The sequence below is a fragment of the Theropithecus gelada genome, chromosome 7a (genome assembly GCF_003255815.1).
Source record: "Theropithecus gelada isolate Dixy chromosome 7a, Tgel_1.0, whole genome shotgun sequence".
In the NCBI taxonomy this organism is placed as follows: Eukaryota; Metazoa; Chordata; class Mammalia; order Primates; family Cercopithecidae; genus Theropithecus; species Theropithecus gelada.
In genome coordinates, this window is record NC_037674.1 from 32,534,800 (window position 1) to 32,549,207 (window position 14,408).

Genomic DNA, 14,408 nt, shown 5'->3' on the forward strand with positions numbered 1-14,408 from the left:
ATAGAGAACACCCTTGAAATAATGGCAGAGTACTAAAATATATTTGCTGGTAAAATTCTTGATTTGTTTCTCTATGAAATATCCAGGAACCAGAGGGAATGCTGCTGGAAGCTCACAGACAGGTGATGCACTTGGAAAGGCTTTGGCATCTGTAAGTATTGATGTTACACATTCTACTGAATGAATTTTACACTGCTGAATACAGTGATTAGATTTTGTAGGTGATAAGTATCTAAAGAGTGTAGATGTAACAAAATCAATTTCATTACACATTTAGAGTTTTTCTCGGTTTGTATTGATATGTGCCCTTAAATGCTATGCCTATGGTACAGCAAATGCTGGGAAGAGGAAAAAGAAGTCATCTAAAGCACAAACTGCCAAGAATAATCATTAAATCTATTTCTTCTAAATACATAGTTAGTAAGTGGCCCATTAATATAAGTCAACTGGAGCCACGAAAGATAACTCAGTATTCTGATCCAGAGAATGAAGTGCCTTTATAAGGAGCTTTTCCAAGATCAAAAGCATTTTATGTACGGTATTTTTTTTTTTTTCAAAAGGTCAACTGCACCTAATTTACTCAAGGGATAGGAAATGAGAGCCTTCTCTGCAAAAAAGCCAGATTCATTGAAGAATCATGCTAAAATGAGTAAAACTGATTTGAAGGACTCCGATAGTATTTTCTTGAGCAACTAGTTCACATACATCACATCAGAACATTAATGACAAAGCAGTGATTATATTTTAATATCTGATTCTTAAAACATTAAAATCTCTTCTTTCAGAATGCCAAAACTAGAAGGGAGAGCATTTTTCAGTAAATCTACAACAGATTCAAATCTAATTATTAAAAAGGGGCACTTGTGGTTTGCACTTGCTAAAATTTCACTTTAGATGATTTTTTTTCTTCTTGTTTTCTGAGCAGTATGCTTCTTATAATTCCCACAGAATTGTCTTTTATTTTCTATGAAGTACAATTAACTTGCAGATACATTCATTGCCATTCATGGAGAAGGCAGAGCACTTTTAATACCTGAGTAGTAGGAAGCAACTGTTGAATATTTAAGGAGATAAACCTCTTTGTATATTGTTTCTGTAAATAAATTTTTCTCTACAGCTGAATACTAGCTTCTTGGAAAATGAAGCCAAGTCAGACTCATCTACTACACAGTAGAGATGAAGCACACACAAAATGGAGCTCAGTGAATGTTTGTTGAGTTCTGTCTTGGATCATATAATAATAATAGTAATGATAATAACAAAACCCACAAAATTTATCAGCTATAATTTGAATGCTTACTAGGTGCTAGGCCCTATACTAAGTATTTACATGCCCTGTTTCATTTAATCCTCAAGAAAGCCCTGTAAGGTTGGCATTGTTATCCCCACGTTACAGATGAGGAACTACGGTTTAAAAGGTTAAGTAACTTGAGCTCAGAAAGATTAAGCAGCTTGCCCTAGGGGACTCATAAGCTAGCATGGATAAAGCCCATATATATTAGAACCCTGATCAGACCTGCTTCAGACTCTGCTCCTAACCACTGCTCCATACATCCAGAAAGTGCAGTGCTATGGTAATTTTCTTACAGGGTATTGATGAGAATGAAAGAAAATTATCTCACCCTTTTCTCAACTTACTGTCACCTGATGAAAATGACCTATTTAGGAAGAAAATTTTATTCTATACTAAACCTGAGAGGTTCCCAGGTATTTGATTGGCTTGCCATATTCCTTCTCCTGATTCTGGAAGAATCTAGTAACTGATATTTCACATGTAGCAGGACAAATAACATTTGAACTTTCAGTGCTAAATAACTTTTTAAAATATAAGCTGCATTTTGGGGGCTTTTTTTCTCAAAGGTCGTTTGTTTATTTTATTAAAGAAAAGCTTCTATCAGGGAACCTTGGCATATAGGCAGGCAAGAATTTGTGATGTTCTCAGTGGCCCTTCAAGTTCATTTTGTTACCCTTCACATCTTTGAGTATCTTCCCGTATTATAAACAGCATACTAGCCAAACCAAAATGGCATTTGGAAAAGAAAACCCAAATTCACTGTGAATGGAATCCAGTGAAGAAATGTTTAATCTAGTTAGTGGGTGGGCTTTGGTTGTCATGGAAACTCAGCTCTGTCATCCTGTGTTGTTACTAGGCAGGAGCAGCCAGGTCATTCCATAAATCATTTCTGTCATAGCTGACGGTGATGCATTCCATCTGCTCCATCACTGCATGGCATAGTCTGCACATTTCAAATCCCTTCCTTCAATCCATCTGCTTCCCCACTTCCTAGCCGGACACCTCCCCAAATACATTCTTTTTCCAACTTTCCTTACAGACGCACATTCACTTTAATATATGTTTAGTGCACTCAAAATGTACTGAAAAAGAAAAACATTATATTATCTGGGGATAGGAAGGATTAGAAGAGATGAGGAGAAGGAACTTAATGAGGATTACATTTGAGAGTCTGACATGCATATCATAATTTTATGTCAGGTATTATAGATCTTTTGAAATGGTGACACTGACTATTTTGAAATTTTAAGTTCTTTAGAATGTGACGCTTTTAATATAGCATCTGGTTTTAGATGGAGAACACTATGCTATTGTCATTAAAAAGTAATTCTATTTCCCCAATTGTCTGATATATGTCTTAAAAGATCTTTCATATTGTGAAACATCAGAGGGTACAACCTTTGTTCTTCAGTTTAGGTATTAAAGAGCACACAGAATACTGTGTGATTAAACATGTAAGGCCAGATAATGCATTTGCAAAGGTTCCTTTATTTTAGGTTTAAGCCTGGATAATTGTGGTCTTAATCTCAGGATAGCAAGAAAGAGAATTGTACATGAAAGTATTTACACAAAGTTCCCAAAGCCCTGTGGATTATGCATTAGTTTAGATAAAAAAAAAAAAAAAAGAGAGAGAAAGAAAGAAAAACTAGGGTAGATAGAAGGAAAGGAAAATCTGGATATTCGTGCCATTTCTAATGTGTTTCCCTGAACGTTTGCCAGACAATAACCCTTTAAGATTGTGCCCGTGGAGAGTTATATAGAGGAAGAAACATCTGGTTTATTTCAGTGCCTAATACCATATCAAAACACTTGGTCTTTAATTTAGAGGAGATCAAACAAGAAGACTGTTTAACTTTGTTGATTATATCAGACTTCTTTGTGATAATTTATGTTTTGATTTCTACCTCAGAGCAAGGGAAAAAGTGAGAGAGAGAGAGAGAGAGAGAGTGTGTATGTGTGTGTGTATTAATCTGGATAAATGGTCAGTAGTCTCTAACAAAAGAAAAGAAAATTCAGGGAAGTTGATGTTTAAAAGTAATTCATGAAATAACTTTCTTTGTTCCTTAGACTCAATAACATTAGCATAATAAAGATTAACTGAAATGTGCACTGTAGTGTTTAAAAAATTGGGCTCACAGTTCCGGGGTTCGGCTTGGTAGCAGTCCATTGTTTCTTTTTTGTCTAAAGCCCTTTTCATTAGCCTCTGGCTTATTGGCACCCTGCTGATTGGAATAGACCATGACTGATAGGAGGAGGAGTCTCATTTGTTGGAGTAAAATGAGGCATATTACCGTTTAAGCCTGGCAGAAGGTATTGGGAGTTACTCATTATTGGTCATTTAACAGTATGAGGACCATGGACTGCATGCAGAATGAGTGCTTACTTTGTTTAGACTCTAGACTCTAAATCACTCTTTACCCCTATTTTTTTAAGTAACTGATTTTTTTTCTTCTTTTTATTCTTACCTTCAAACATCAGTGTAGGAGTTCTTTTAAGGCCAGGAAGTATGAAAAGAAACGTATTCCTGATTTAGAGTACTCTGCCAAATAAAGCCTGTGTTTAGAACTTAAAGTAGCACAATTTCTATAGAATAAGTATGATTTGTTTGTGATTTGGTAATAAAATAAACACTCAGATATAAAGCTTAGTGAAATGACCTGTGATCCAATAGGCTGTGTTATCATACTTTTCAAATGTATTGCTCCTCCTCTCCCACCATAGACATTCTTTTTATGAAAGTAAAAGTGATTTTTTAAAAAGGCCTGTAACTTACAGGGCTATCTGTAAATTTAGGAAAAGTATTGATAACAATTCTGTCTGTCATCACTTTAACTGGTAAAGTAGAGCCAGTGACTGTGATGGATGAGTGAAAAAGTTGGCTTTTATTGTACAAATAGAGAAGCTGCTTTTGGAAAAAATATCAGAAATGACTTATTTTTATACTTGATATGTTTTTGGTGCTGCTTCTCCTGTTCAGACAGTGATTTTTTTTTTTTTTTTAAGTTTACACCAATTTTACATACAGCATTGGGGCATTTCACTAAGTCATTTAAAGATAGTGCTCTTATATGACTCTAAACTATTACTTTCTTTCCTTGATATAAAGGAGCTTTCACCAGTTGTTGACATGGTTAGGGATTGTTTTAAGTGTAAGGACAGAGTTTTCAAGGAAAATCGGGATTGGTAGTCCATTTCTACCCTCAAAAGCCCATGCCTACCTAACAGTGTGATATGGACAGCTTAGTACATCAACACTAATTCCCAGAAATAGTGAAACCTCACCATATGATTATTCTCAAAGCTTATGCCATAAAACTGATTTGAAATTAAGTCATATTTATAACAAGCTCTTTTGCCCTTAGTATTTCTGTTGCTGACCCACATTGTATAAATACCAAGATAAATACTACCATTTATTGAGTCCTGCTTTTTATCAGTTAGTATTATAGGAAATTTCAGTTGTAGTTTAATCGCTCAAGTTAAAAATACATACATTGGGCACCTGCTTGTACAAGATACTGGCATACAATAATGGATTCAATGTTGACCAGTATAAGTTTCCTGTCTTCAAAGAGCTTGTAGTCAAGGAGAGAAGACAGATACACAAATAATGATAATGTATAACACAGTGTGAAGTAAAAGAGCAAAGAGAAGTTCATACTATTTTCTAAGAGTATAAGGAAGGTGAAAATGTTTAAATGGGGAAGTGACATTGGAACTGAACTTTGATAAGTAGAATTCCATCTGGGAGAGGTTAAGAAACAAGCGTTCTGAAAGGATGACAGGCTGTGTTTAGCAAATGAAAAAATATTTTGTTTGCATAATAGGGTATGTAGGTTAAAAGTAGATTATAAGGGCTGGGAGGCTGAGGCAGTGGAATCACCTGAGGTTGGGAGTTCGAGACCAGCCTGACCAACATGGAGAAACCCCGTCTCTACTAAAAATACAAAATTATCCTGGCATGGTGGTGCATGCCTGTAATCCCAGCTACTCGGGAGGCTGAGGCAGGAGAATAGCTTGAACCCAGGAGGCAGAGGTTGCGGTGAGCTGAGATCGCACCATTGCATTCCAGCCTGGGCAACAAGAGTGAAACTCTGTCTCAAAAAAAAAAAAAACAAAACAAGAGGGAAAAAAAACCACACAAAAATTAGCCGGGGGTGGTGGCACAAGCCTGTGTAATTCCAGCTACTTGGAAGACTGAGGCAGTAGAATCACTTGAACCTGGGAGACGGAGGTTGCAGTGAGCTGAGATCATGCTACTGCACTCCAGCCTGGGTAACAGAGCAAGACTGTCTCAAAAAAAAAAAAAAAAAAAAAAAAAAAAGTTTTTGAGTACATTTGAGTAGTTCAGGGCAATTATGTATAGGATGGAAAGAGAGGGAAGTAACTAGAAATATAAACACTTAAGTAGTCCAGCCACAAATTTGAGTAAAAATTTAAAGTGGTGTCATGGCAATGATTATGACATGTGCCTGTCCCAGAAACATTAGAGAATTGTGGATATTGGTGTCTCCAGAGGGAAGAGAGAGTAGTAGAGGAAAAGAGGAGAGAGTACTTATGGTAACCATAAGCATGGTGCTGCTAACCTAAGTAGAAGAAAAGAGATGAGAAGGATGGGAAGCTTAGGGTAGTAATATAAAATTTAGGTTTGGACATAACTGAGCTTGGGATGAAAAAAGAGCATGTCCAGATAGAAAAGTCTAGCAACCAGTGTGACAAGAGAGGTATCAATTTAGGAGTCATTCACCTGGATGTGTTAGTTGATATTTGACAAAGATTACTATTACCAAGAGATAAAGCACAGGTAAATGAAAGAAAACTGAAGGCCGGGCACGGTGGCTCAAGCCTGTAATCCCAGCGCATTGGGAGGCCGAGGCGGGTGGATCACGAGGTCAGGAGATCGAGACTATCCTGGCTAACATGGTGAAACCCCATCTCTACTAAAAATACAAAAAACTAGCCGGGCGTGGTGGCGGGCGCCTGTAGTCCCAGCTACTTGAGAGGCTGAGGCGGGAGAATGGCGTGAACCCGGGAGGCGGAGTTTGCAGTGAGCCGAGATCACGCCACTGCACTCCAGCCTGGGAGACACAGCGAGACTCCGTCTCAAAAAAAAAAAAAAAAAAAAAAAAAAAGAAAGAAAGAAAACTGAGACTAGAACTCTGGGGAATCATACATTAAAGGAAATGGAAGAGTGAAATAGGTGGACCCTAGGGACCTTATCAAATACAAGGACTGAAAAGAAGCACTTAAATGGAAATTCCTAGCAAGGATTATGCTTTTCATTCTTAATGACAGCTGTATATCTATACATTGAACCCTCACCATTTATCTGCACTCTTGTGGAATCTGAGGCTACATTAATAAGACAAATTCCTTGTTCTTCTGGGGCTTATATTTTACCATGGGAAAGGAAAAAAACAGGTAACAAACAAATGTAGATGATTAGAAATACAGTGTAAGCAGGAGCATGTGACAGAAAATGCTGCTTCATGAGTTGGGCTACTTTGTAATAATCACAGTTTTGCATAGAACTGAAAATTTCTCGCTCATCCATCCACCATCAGTGTTATCAACCTTTCCTTCCCTTGCCAAAATTGTAGTCAAGACATATTTCATAAAGATAAGCATCAGTTGCTCATAAATGGTATAATTATTTGAATTTTGAGCATAAGAAATGGTGGTTTACAGTGGTAAAGAGGTATGTTGAGGGCCAGGTGCGATGGCTCACACCTGTAATCCTAGCACTTTGGGAGGCCAAAGCAGGCAGATCGCTTCTTTGTTCAAGGAGTTTAAGACCAGCCTGGGCAACATAGCGGAACCCCATCTCTACAAAATATACAAAAATGTTGGGTGTGGTGGTGGGGGCTTGTAGTCCCAGCTCCTTGGGAAGTCGAGGTGGAAGGATTGCTTGAGCCCAGGAAGTTGAGGCTGCAGTGAGCCATGATTACACCACTGCACTCCAACCTGGGTGACAGAGTAAGACCTTGTCTCAAAAAAAAAGAAAGAAAAGGAAAAGGTACGTTGAAACATATTTTGTTTTTGTTGAAGTTTGATGACCTTCCCTAATTTACTTATGTGGTTGAAATAAATCAATGTATGTGTGCAAAGCCACTAAGAACAAAAATGTACCTTTCCAAGCTAATTTACCACATGTCCTATGAATGTTTTAAAAGGTAACAACTTAAAAACCAATAATACTGATATGTTTTTTCTTTTTTCATACGATGTCTTACTCTGTCACCCAAGCTGGAGTGCAGTGGCTCCATCTCAGCTCACTGCAACCTCCACCTCCCAGATTCAAGCGATTGTCCTGCCTCAGACCCCACGAGTAGCTGGGATTATAGTTGCCCACCACACCCCGACTAATTTTTATATGTTTAGTAGAGATAGAGTTTCACCATATTGGCCAGGCTGGTCTCAAACTCCTGATCTCAGGTGATCCGCCCACCTCAGCCTCCCAAAGTGCTGGGATTATAGGCGTGAGCCACCGTGCCCAGCCTAATATTGATCTTATACTATCTCTCTGTTACTAGATCCTCCCAAAGTGTTTTGAACTCTTTTCCATAGCTTTACTTTTCCAAAATAGCTTTTTAAAGAGAGTATTACAGTGTCTAGATCCTGACTATTTGAGATAGTTGATGTATAAAGGCATTTACAATTATAAGTTACTAACATCATACAAACTGGCATATTTTATTTGAAGTGGATATATTCATTTGTAGTCAAAGGAAGGTAGACTTTGGGCTGCTTACAATTTGAAAGCCTGTTACCTTTTTAAAAAATGAAATTTGGCCAGCTGTGGTGATTCACACCTGTAATCCCAGCACTTTGGAAGACTGAGGTGGGTGGATCCCCTGAGGTCAGGAGTTCAAGACCAGCCTGTCCAGCATGGCAAAATCTCATCTCTACTAAAAATACAAAATGTAGTCGGGCGTGGTGGCACACACCTGTAGTCCCAGCTACTGGGAGGCTGAGTGAGGAAAATCACTTGAACCTGGTAGGTGGAGGTTGCAACACTGCACTCCAACCTGGGTAACAGAGTGAGACTCCATCTCAGAAAAAAAAAAAAAAATGAAATTTGTCAATTGTGACTTGTAGAGTTTTGTTGTATATGAACCTGTCCCAATATCTGACTTTATCAAATATTGAAAGAACATTATTATGCTTTCTTTAAAAACAATGTTGAAATTCCTTGTATGCTGTAAATTGGGTCTCTTTAAATTCATTAGAAGTCTAAGTTTATTCAAAGCAAGGTCATTTCTACTGGATGACTTTTTGCACTCATATGACTTTTTGCACTTGCAAGTAGTTTTCCTTTTTGAAATATTTAACCACAATTTATCCATATAAGTTGTTTTCTCTGCCCTAAGTGCCGAGATAATGAAAATGATCATTATGCCTATTAAAAGAATAGGATTGTCCAAGAAGAGATCTTAGGGATGGGCCTTTGGTGCCTGGATTAAGGGGACTTTTAAAGTGTTTACTATTGTTGCCAGGCGCCATGACTCACGCCTATAATCCTAGCACTTTGGGAGGCCAAAGTGGGTGGATCACCTGAGGTCAGGAGTTGAAGACCAACCTGAGCAACATGACGAAAACCCATCTCTACTAAAAAAAAGTTAGCTAGGCGTTGTGCTGCGCACTCGTAGTCTGAGCTACTAGGGAAGCTGAGACAAGAGAATGGCTTAAACCTGGGGCACGGCGGAGGTTGCATTAAGCCGAGATTGCGCCACTGCACTCCAGCCTGGGTGACGGAGTGAGACTTCATCTCAAAAAAAGTGTTCACTGTTGAATTAGATAAACTTGAATTAATGTCTGTCACCATTTATTTTTGACAATATGAAATATAAAGTATTGCAACAAAACCTTAAGCTAGAATACCTAAATTTATGCATCCCGATAATTTATCCTCTTCAAAGTTGACCTATTGGGATTTGAAGTCCACAAATCATCTTGGAAACAATTTTTGAAGCATATCAGGATTTTTTCACTTTCTTCAAGGGTGACAAAAGTATCTTCTGAGAATAAGTTTAATGTTTTACAACACTCAATCATTTGGAGCTAAAATTGGCAAAAATGTGGTTGATCAAACTGAGTAACTTTTTAAATGAGAGATAAGGGGTAACCATTAAAAAGATTATTTTCTTTGTTCAACTTTTAAACTGTCCTTAAAGACCATTCTAAAAGATAGTATTAATAGTTTTCTGAGGTGACTATTTTTAAAGATACCACATTCTAGAAAGATTGTCAGATTTGTTAACTTTGTAGGTACTTCTTATTTTTCTGTTCTAACAAATACTTCGTTATTTTCACCTAGAAAAATAAATACTTATGATCTATTTTATTCCTCTCATATTAGAATATATATACTTTTTAATCTGTTTTTTAAACTGCGGCTTCTGTATGATGAAACAGTCTAAAACTTGATGAGAAATTTTTTCACTCTGAAGTCTTAAGGGTGACAACTAGATTATAAAAATAACTCCATGTGAATGGATTTCTGTATGTGCTGTTGTCACTTATTGATACATGTATATTTCTTGTTTTCTGGTTAGATTTATTCTCCTGACCATACCAGCAGTAGTTTTCCATCAAATCCATCAACACCAGTTGGATCACCTTCACCTCTCACAGGTAGGCTTGTGTTTTATCTAACAACTTCACAACGTGTGGGGCTACTTAGAAATATTTCTAGTTTATTTCTCAACAAACTTTAATAAAAATTTGTGAAAAATCATTTAGATTTGACTATAAGAAAGCATGTAAAGAGAACCTTCCTCTTGAATTCATTTTGGAGAATATTAAAATATTTGCTAATTTTGAATTATTTATTAATATCTTCCCTGATTCTTAATGTAATTTGTGATCATTTCTAAGAACAGTAGTTACAACAGGATAAAAATAAGACAAGGCAATTGGAATTAAGATAAAATATGGAGAAAGAATGAAATCAAAAATTTTTCTAAAGTAATCTTTTTAGAGACAGGGTCTTACTCTGTTGCCCTGGCTGGAGTGTAGTGGTATGGTCTTGGCCCAATGCAGCCTCCAACTCCTGGGCTCAAATGATCCTTCCACCTCAGCCTCCTGAGTAACTGGGACTACAGGTGTATGCCACCATGCCAAGCTAATCTTTTTACTTTATGTAGAGACTGGGTCTCATTATGTTGGCCAGCCTAGTCTTGAACCCCTGAGCTCAAGCATCCTCCCACCTTGGCCCCCCAAAATGCTGGGATTACAGGTGTCAGCCACCATACCCACCCCCCCTAAAATTGTTTTTATAAGATAGCATGTAAAATAAATAAGATTAGTTTATTTTAAAATACATGTAACTTCTTCCTTGTTCTCCACACTTACCATGTACAGCAGGTAAGATTCAAAGATGAATAACTACTTCTGCTAGATAGTCTGTTTTTATTTTTAGGTCAACTAAGTTATTTCACATAGAAAAAATTCTTGGGAATGATGTGGTTTTTCTGCTAAGGAAAGAACTCTCTGTGAAGGTGGATGAATATTGTTAGTGAAGATAAGTGGTTTACATTTGTTTTTATTTTGTTTTGTTCTGTTTGAGACCGAATCTCACTCTGTTGCCCAGGCTGAAGTGCAGTGGCGTAATCTCGGCTTACTGCCACCTCTACCTCCTGGGGTCAAGGGATTTCCTGCCTCAGCTTCCCAAGTAGCTGGGATTGTAGGCACCCACCACCATACCCGGCTAATTTTTGTATTTTTTTGTAGAGATGAACTCCATGTGAATGGAGTTGGCCATGTTGGCCAGGCATGTCTCGAACTCCTGACCTCAAGTGATCCACCTGCTTCATCCTTCTCCCAAAGTGCTAGGATTACAGGCGTGACCTACTGCGCCCGGCCCACATTTTTTTTTTCCTTAATATTTTTCACATTAGTTTAGACAAGTTCTAAATACTATCCTATAGTATAAATTTGTTGAGACATGATTGATGTTATTGTAAACAGGATTTTTTTTTTATTTCTTAGGAATAAATATATAAAAATGTTTAATATCTTTTAAGCTATGATTTTAAAACTTGAACTATATTTTTCTGAGCAGTGTTTGGAGAAAAGCTTTGCTGAAGAAAAAATAGATTGTTTTGAGGAAAAGGCATTAGGCAACTGGATAAAGTTATCATATTCCTCCAACAACAGTTGAGGGAACAATTCTGTTTTCCTAATCAAGCCATTAGTTAAGTCCATGCAGTTTTGTTGTTGTTGTTAAGCCTTTTTGCATGGGCCATCACCTATGCTTTGTGTATTAGCCTTGTGGCTCTACTAAGAAGCATTCCGGTTTGGGGATGATGAACTGCTGGCAGCTGCTTTCAGCTATGAGCAGGTTCTGCCACTCTCCCAGACACCAGGGCTTCAGCTGTCTAGTAAAAGTTAAACAGCTGTTCCCCACATAGACAAGACTATGAAAGACCCATTGACTTAAAGTTGTTGTTTAGCAGAGCTGAAATTACAGGACGAAGGATGTAACTCTAACCCTACTCACCCTCTTTGCACAGTTTTACTAAAATTATCAATGTCATTTTTGTCACAGCTTGTTTCACTTTCTCATCTGAGGTATCCGTATCAGCATTCCCACTACCTCTCCTTGTCTGTCTAGTAAGATAGCTGCCAAAGTATCCTTTGGTTTTAATGAACACTGAGTAGGAAGGCAGGCCATGGCAGAGCTCAGCATCTATGAAAGGTCATCAGTCAAGTGCAGAATCCAAGATTTAGACATTTTCCAAAAACCTAGTGGTCACAAGTAAAATCTCACATTTCCTCCTTCATCTTTATTTGATATTTAATGGGTGATGCTCTCTTTTTCTCTTTAATTCAGGTTGTTAATGAAAATCTGGACTGTTGAATTATGTAATGAAGGCTTCTTTTTCAATTCAGCAGTCATAATCAAAGAAAAGTACTTTCACATACTTGTGTTGAAACAGCAAATCAAAGACTGATTTTAAGCAGGTCCATCTCTCCTGTCTCCTGTATCTATGGTTCTTACCTAAACGCACATACACCCCTGCCCACCCATAGCAGGGCAGAGATGAGATGGAAAGAAGAAAGGAAAGCACTGTGTGATAAAATATTCACTGTCAAAGGGAGAAGGAAAAGAATAAGAGCAAACCAGAGCTCCTATATAAATATGTGGACATTATTTTGCATCTTGTGTGGCAGTGGCCTGTTATCTAGAATAAAAAATTCTACCCACTGTGTGGGTGGAATTCTCCACACTTGCCCTATTCCTTATGCTTTTGAGCATCAGTTAGACTTAGCACAAGTCTTTTAAAGATAGATACACATGTGCAGACCCACATAAGCAGCTTCTAAGGCTATCATTCTTTAAATCCCCAATGTTTTCCTTGGAAACTTTTCAGGTCAAGAGCATACATTTCTACACAGAGAATGCTTAGGAGGAAAGTTCTGAGATATTGTATCAGTTAGGATGCTTTAGGCTAAAATGAAAAGAAACTCTTGTCTCAGCTAGACTGAACAGTAAGAGGATTTATAATCTTGTGTGGTGAGGTCCTGGCCGCCTATGTCAGGGCTCATGCTCTACTTTGCAGTTCTTCCTCAGGCTGGTAGAAAGACAGTGTGGTTCAAGGTACTACATGCAGACGTAACAATCTCCAATAGATGAAAAAAGGACCATCTCTCTTTTTTTTTTTTTTTTTCAGTTAAAAATTCCCTAATTTTTTATTCCCGGTGCCACTACCACAATTTACAGGGCAATATGACTGATGTAGTGAAAAGAAAAAGGCAAAACTACAACAGATAAAAGACCTCAGGAATATACATCTTATTGTCACTACATTGCATTAGTCAGTAGCTACACTTTTTGCAAACTGGCTATGACAGTCCCGAACAAGAAGGGTTTCCTGTTTAAGCTGCAGTAACTTTTCTGACTATGGATCATTGTTCCTTCTGTGGCAGATTTTTACAGTTCCTCTAATGCATTTGGGACAACTGTCTCAACGTAACCTACAGCTTTCCTGACAACTCCTTGTTCTCTCTCCTGCTAAGAACTGTAGCCCTTTTCTGCTGTTTTTAGAACCTTCTGCTACCATATCCACCACTTTCACCACCATAGGGAATGCCTGAGCTTCTTCCACCAAAACTGCCCCCTTTCATGGGTTCATAGTTTGATTGCTGTTGTTCACTGTAATTCCCAAAATCATTATAGTTTCCACCACCACCATAGTTACCACCGTCAAAGTTTCCTCCATCACTCCACCACCACCACCATATCCTTGGTCCATCACCATCATAGCCCCCTCTACTACTATAACCAGGAATACCAATATAGTTGCCACCATCACCTCCAAATGCATTATATCCACCATCACCTCCTCCATAACTACCTCTGCTGCCACCACCTTCACCACCATAGCCTTCTCTTCCACCAAAGTTTCCACCACAGCCAAAATTACCTCCACCACCTCCAAAGTTTCCTCCATAATAAAATTGCCAGATCTACCTCTATGACCTCTTTGTTATCCAGCAGACTTCATCTCTTGTTTAGAAAGGACCTTTTTTACTTCACAGTTATGCCCATTAATACTATGGTGGTATTTCCTTTTTTTGTTTTGTTTTTTGTTTTTTTTGAGACGGAGTCTCACTCTGTCGTCCAGGCTGGAGTACAGTGGCCGGATCTCGGCTCACTGCAAGCTCTGCCTCCTGGGTTTACGCCATTCTCCTGCCTCAGCCTCCCGAGTAGCTGGGACTACAGGCGCCCGCCACCTCGCCCGGCTAGTTTTTTTGTATTTTTTAGTAGAGACGGGGTTTCACCATGTTAGCCAGGATGGTCTCGATCTCCTGACCTCATGATCCGCCCGCCTGGGCCTCCCAAAGTGCTGGGATTACAGGCTTGAGCCACCGCGCCCGGCCCGTGTGGTGGTATTTCTGAACAACAGTTTTATCAACTGTATCATGATCATCAAAAGTTAATGAAGCAAATCCTCTCTTTTTTCCACTCTGCCTGTCTTCCCTAACGTCTGCGGTTTCAATCTTGCCATACTTCTCAAAGTAGTCTCTCAAATTATATTCTTCTGTTTCTTCTTTAATACGACCAACAAAAGTTTTCTTCACTGTTAGATGGGCACCAGACTTTACAGAA

General features: G+C 38.3%; 1 protein-coding gene across 17 annotated transcripts in view; it reads left to right on the forward strand.

The window, feature by feature from the left end:
• The window catches only part of TCF12 (transcription factor 12), a 376,442-nt gene that overhangs the window by 316,328 nt on the left and 45,706 nt on the right, over window positions 1–14,408 (forward strand). For all 17 annotated transcript variants that reach the window (XM_025389607.1, XM_025389614.1, XM_025389605.1 and 14 more), the window contains 2 exons: window positions 87–151; window positions 9,850–9,928. In XM_025389607.1, coding sequence (XP_025245392.1) covers window positions 87–151; window positions 9,850–9,928 — 144 coding nt within the window. The remainder of the gene's footprint in view (window positions 1–86; window positions 152–9,849; window positions 9,929–14,408) is intronic.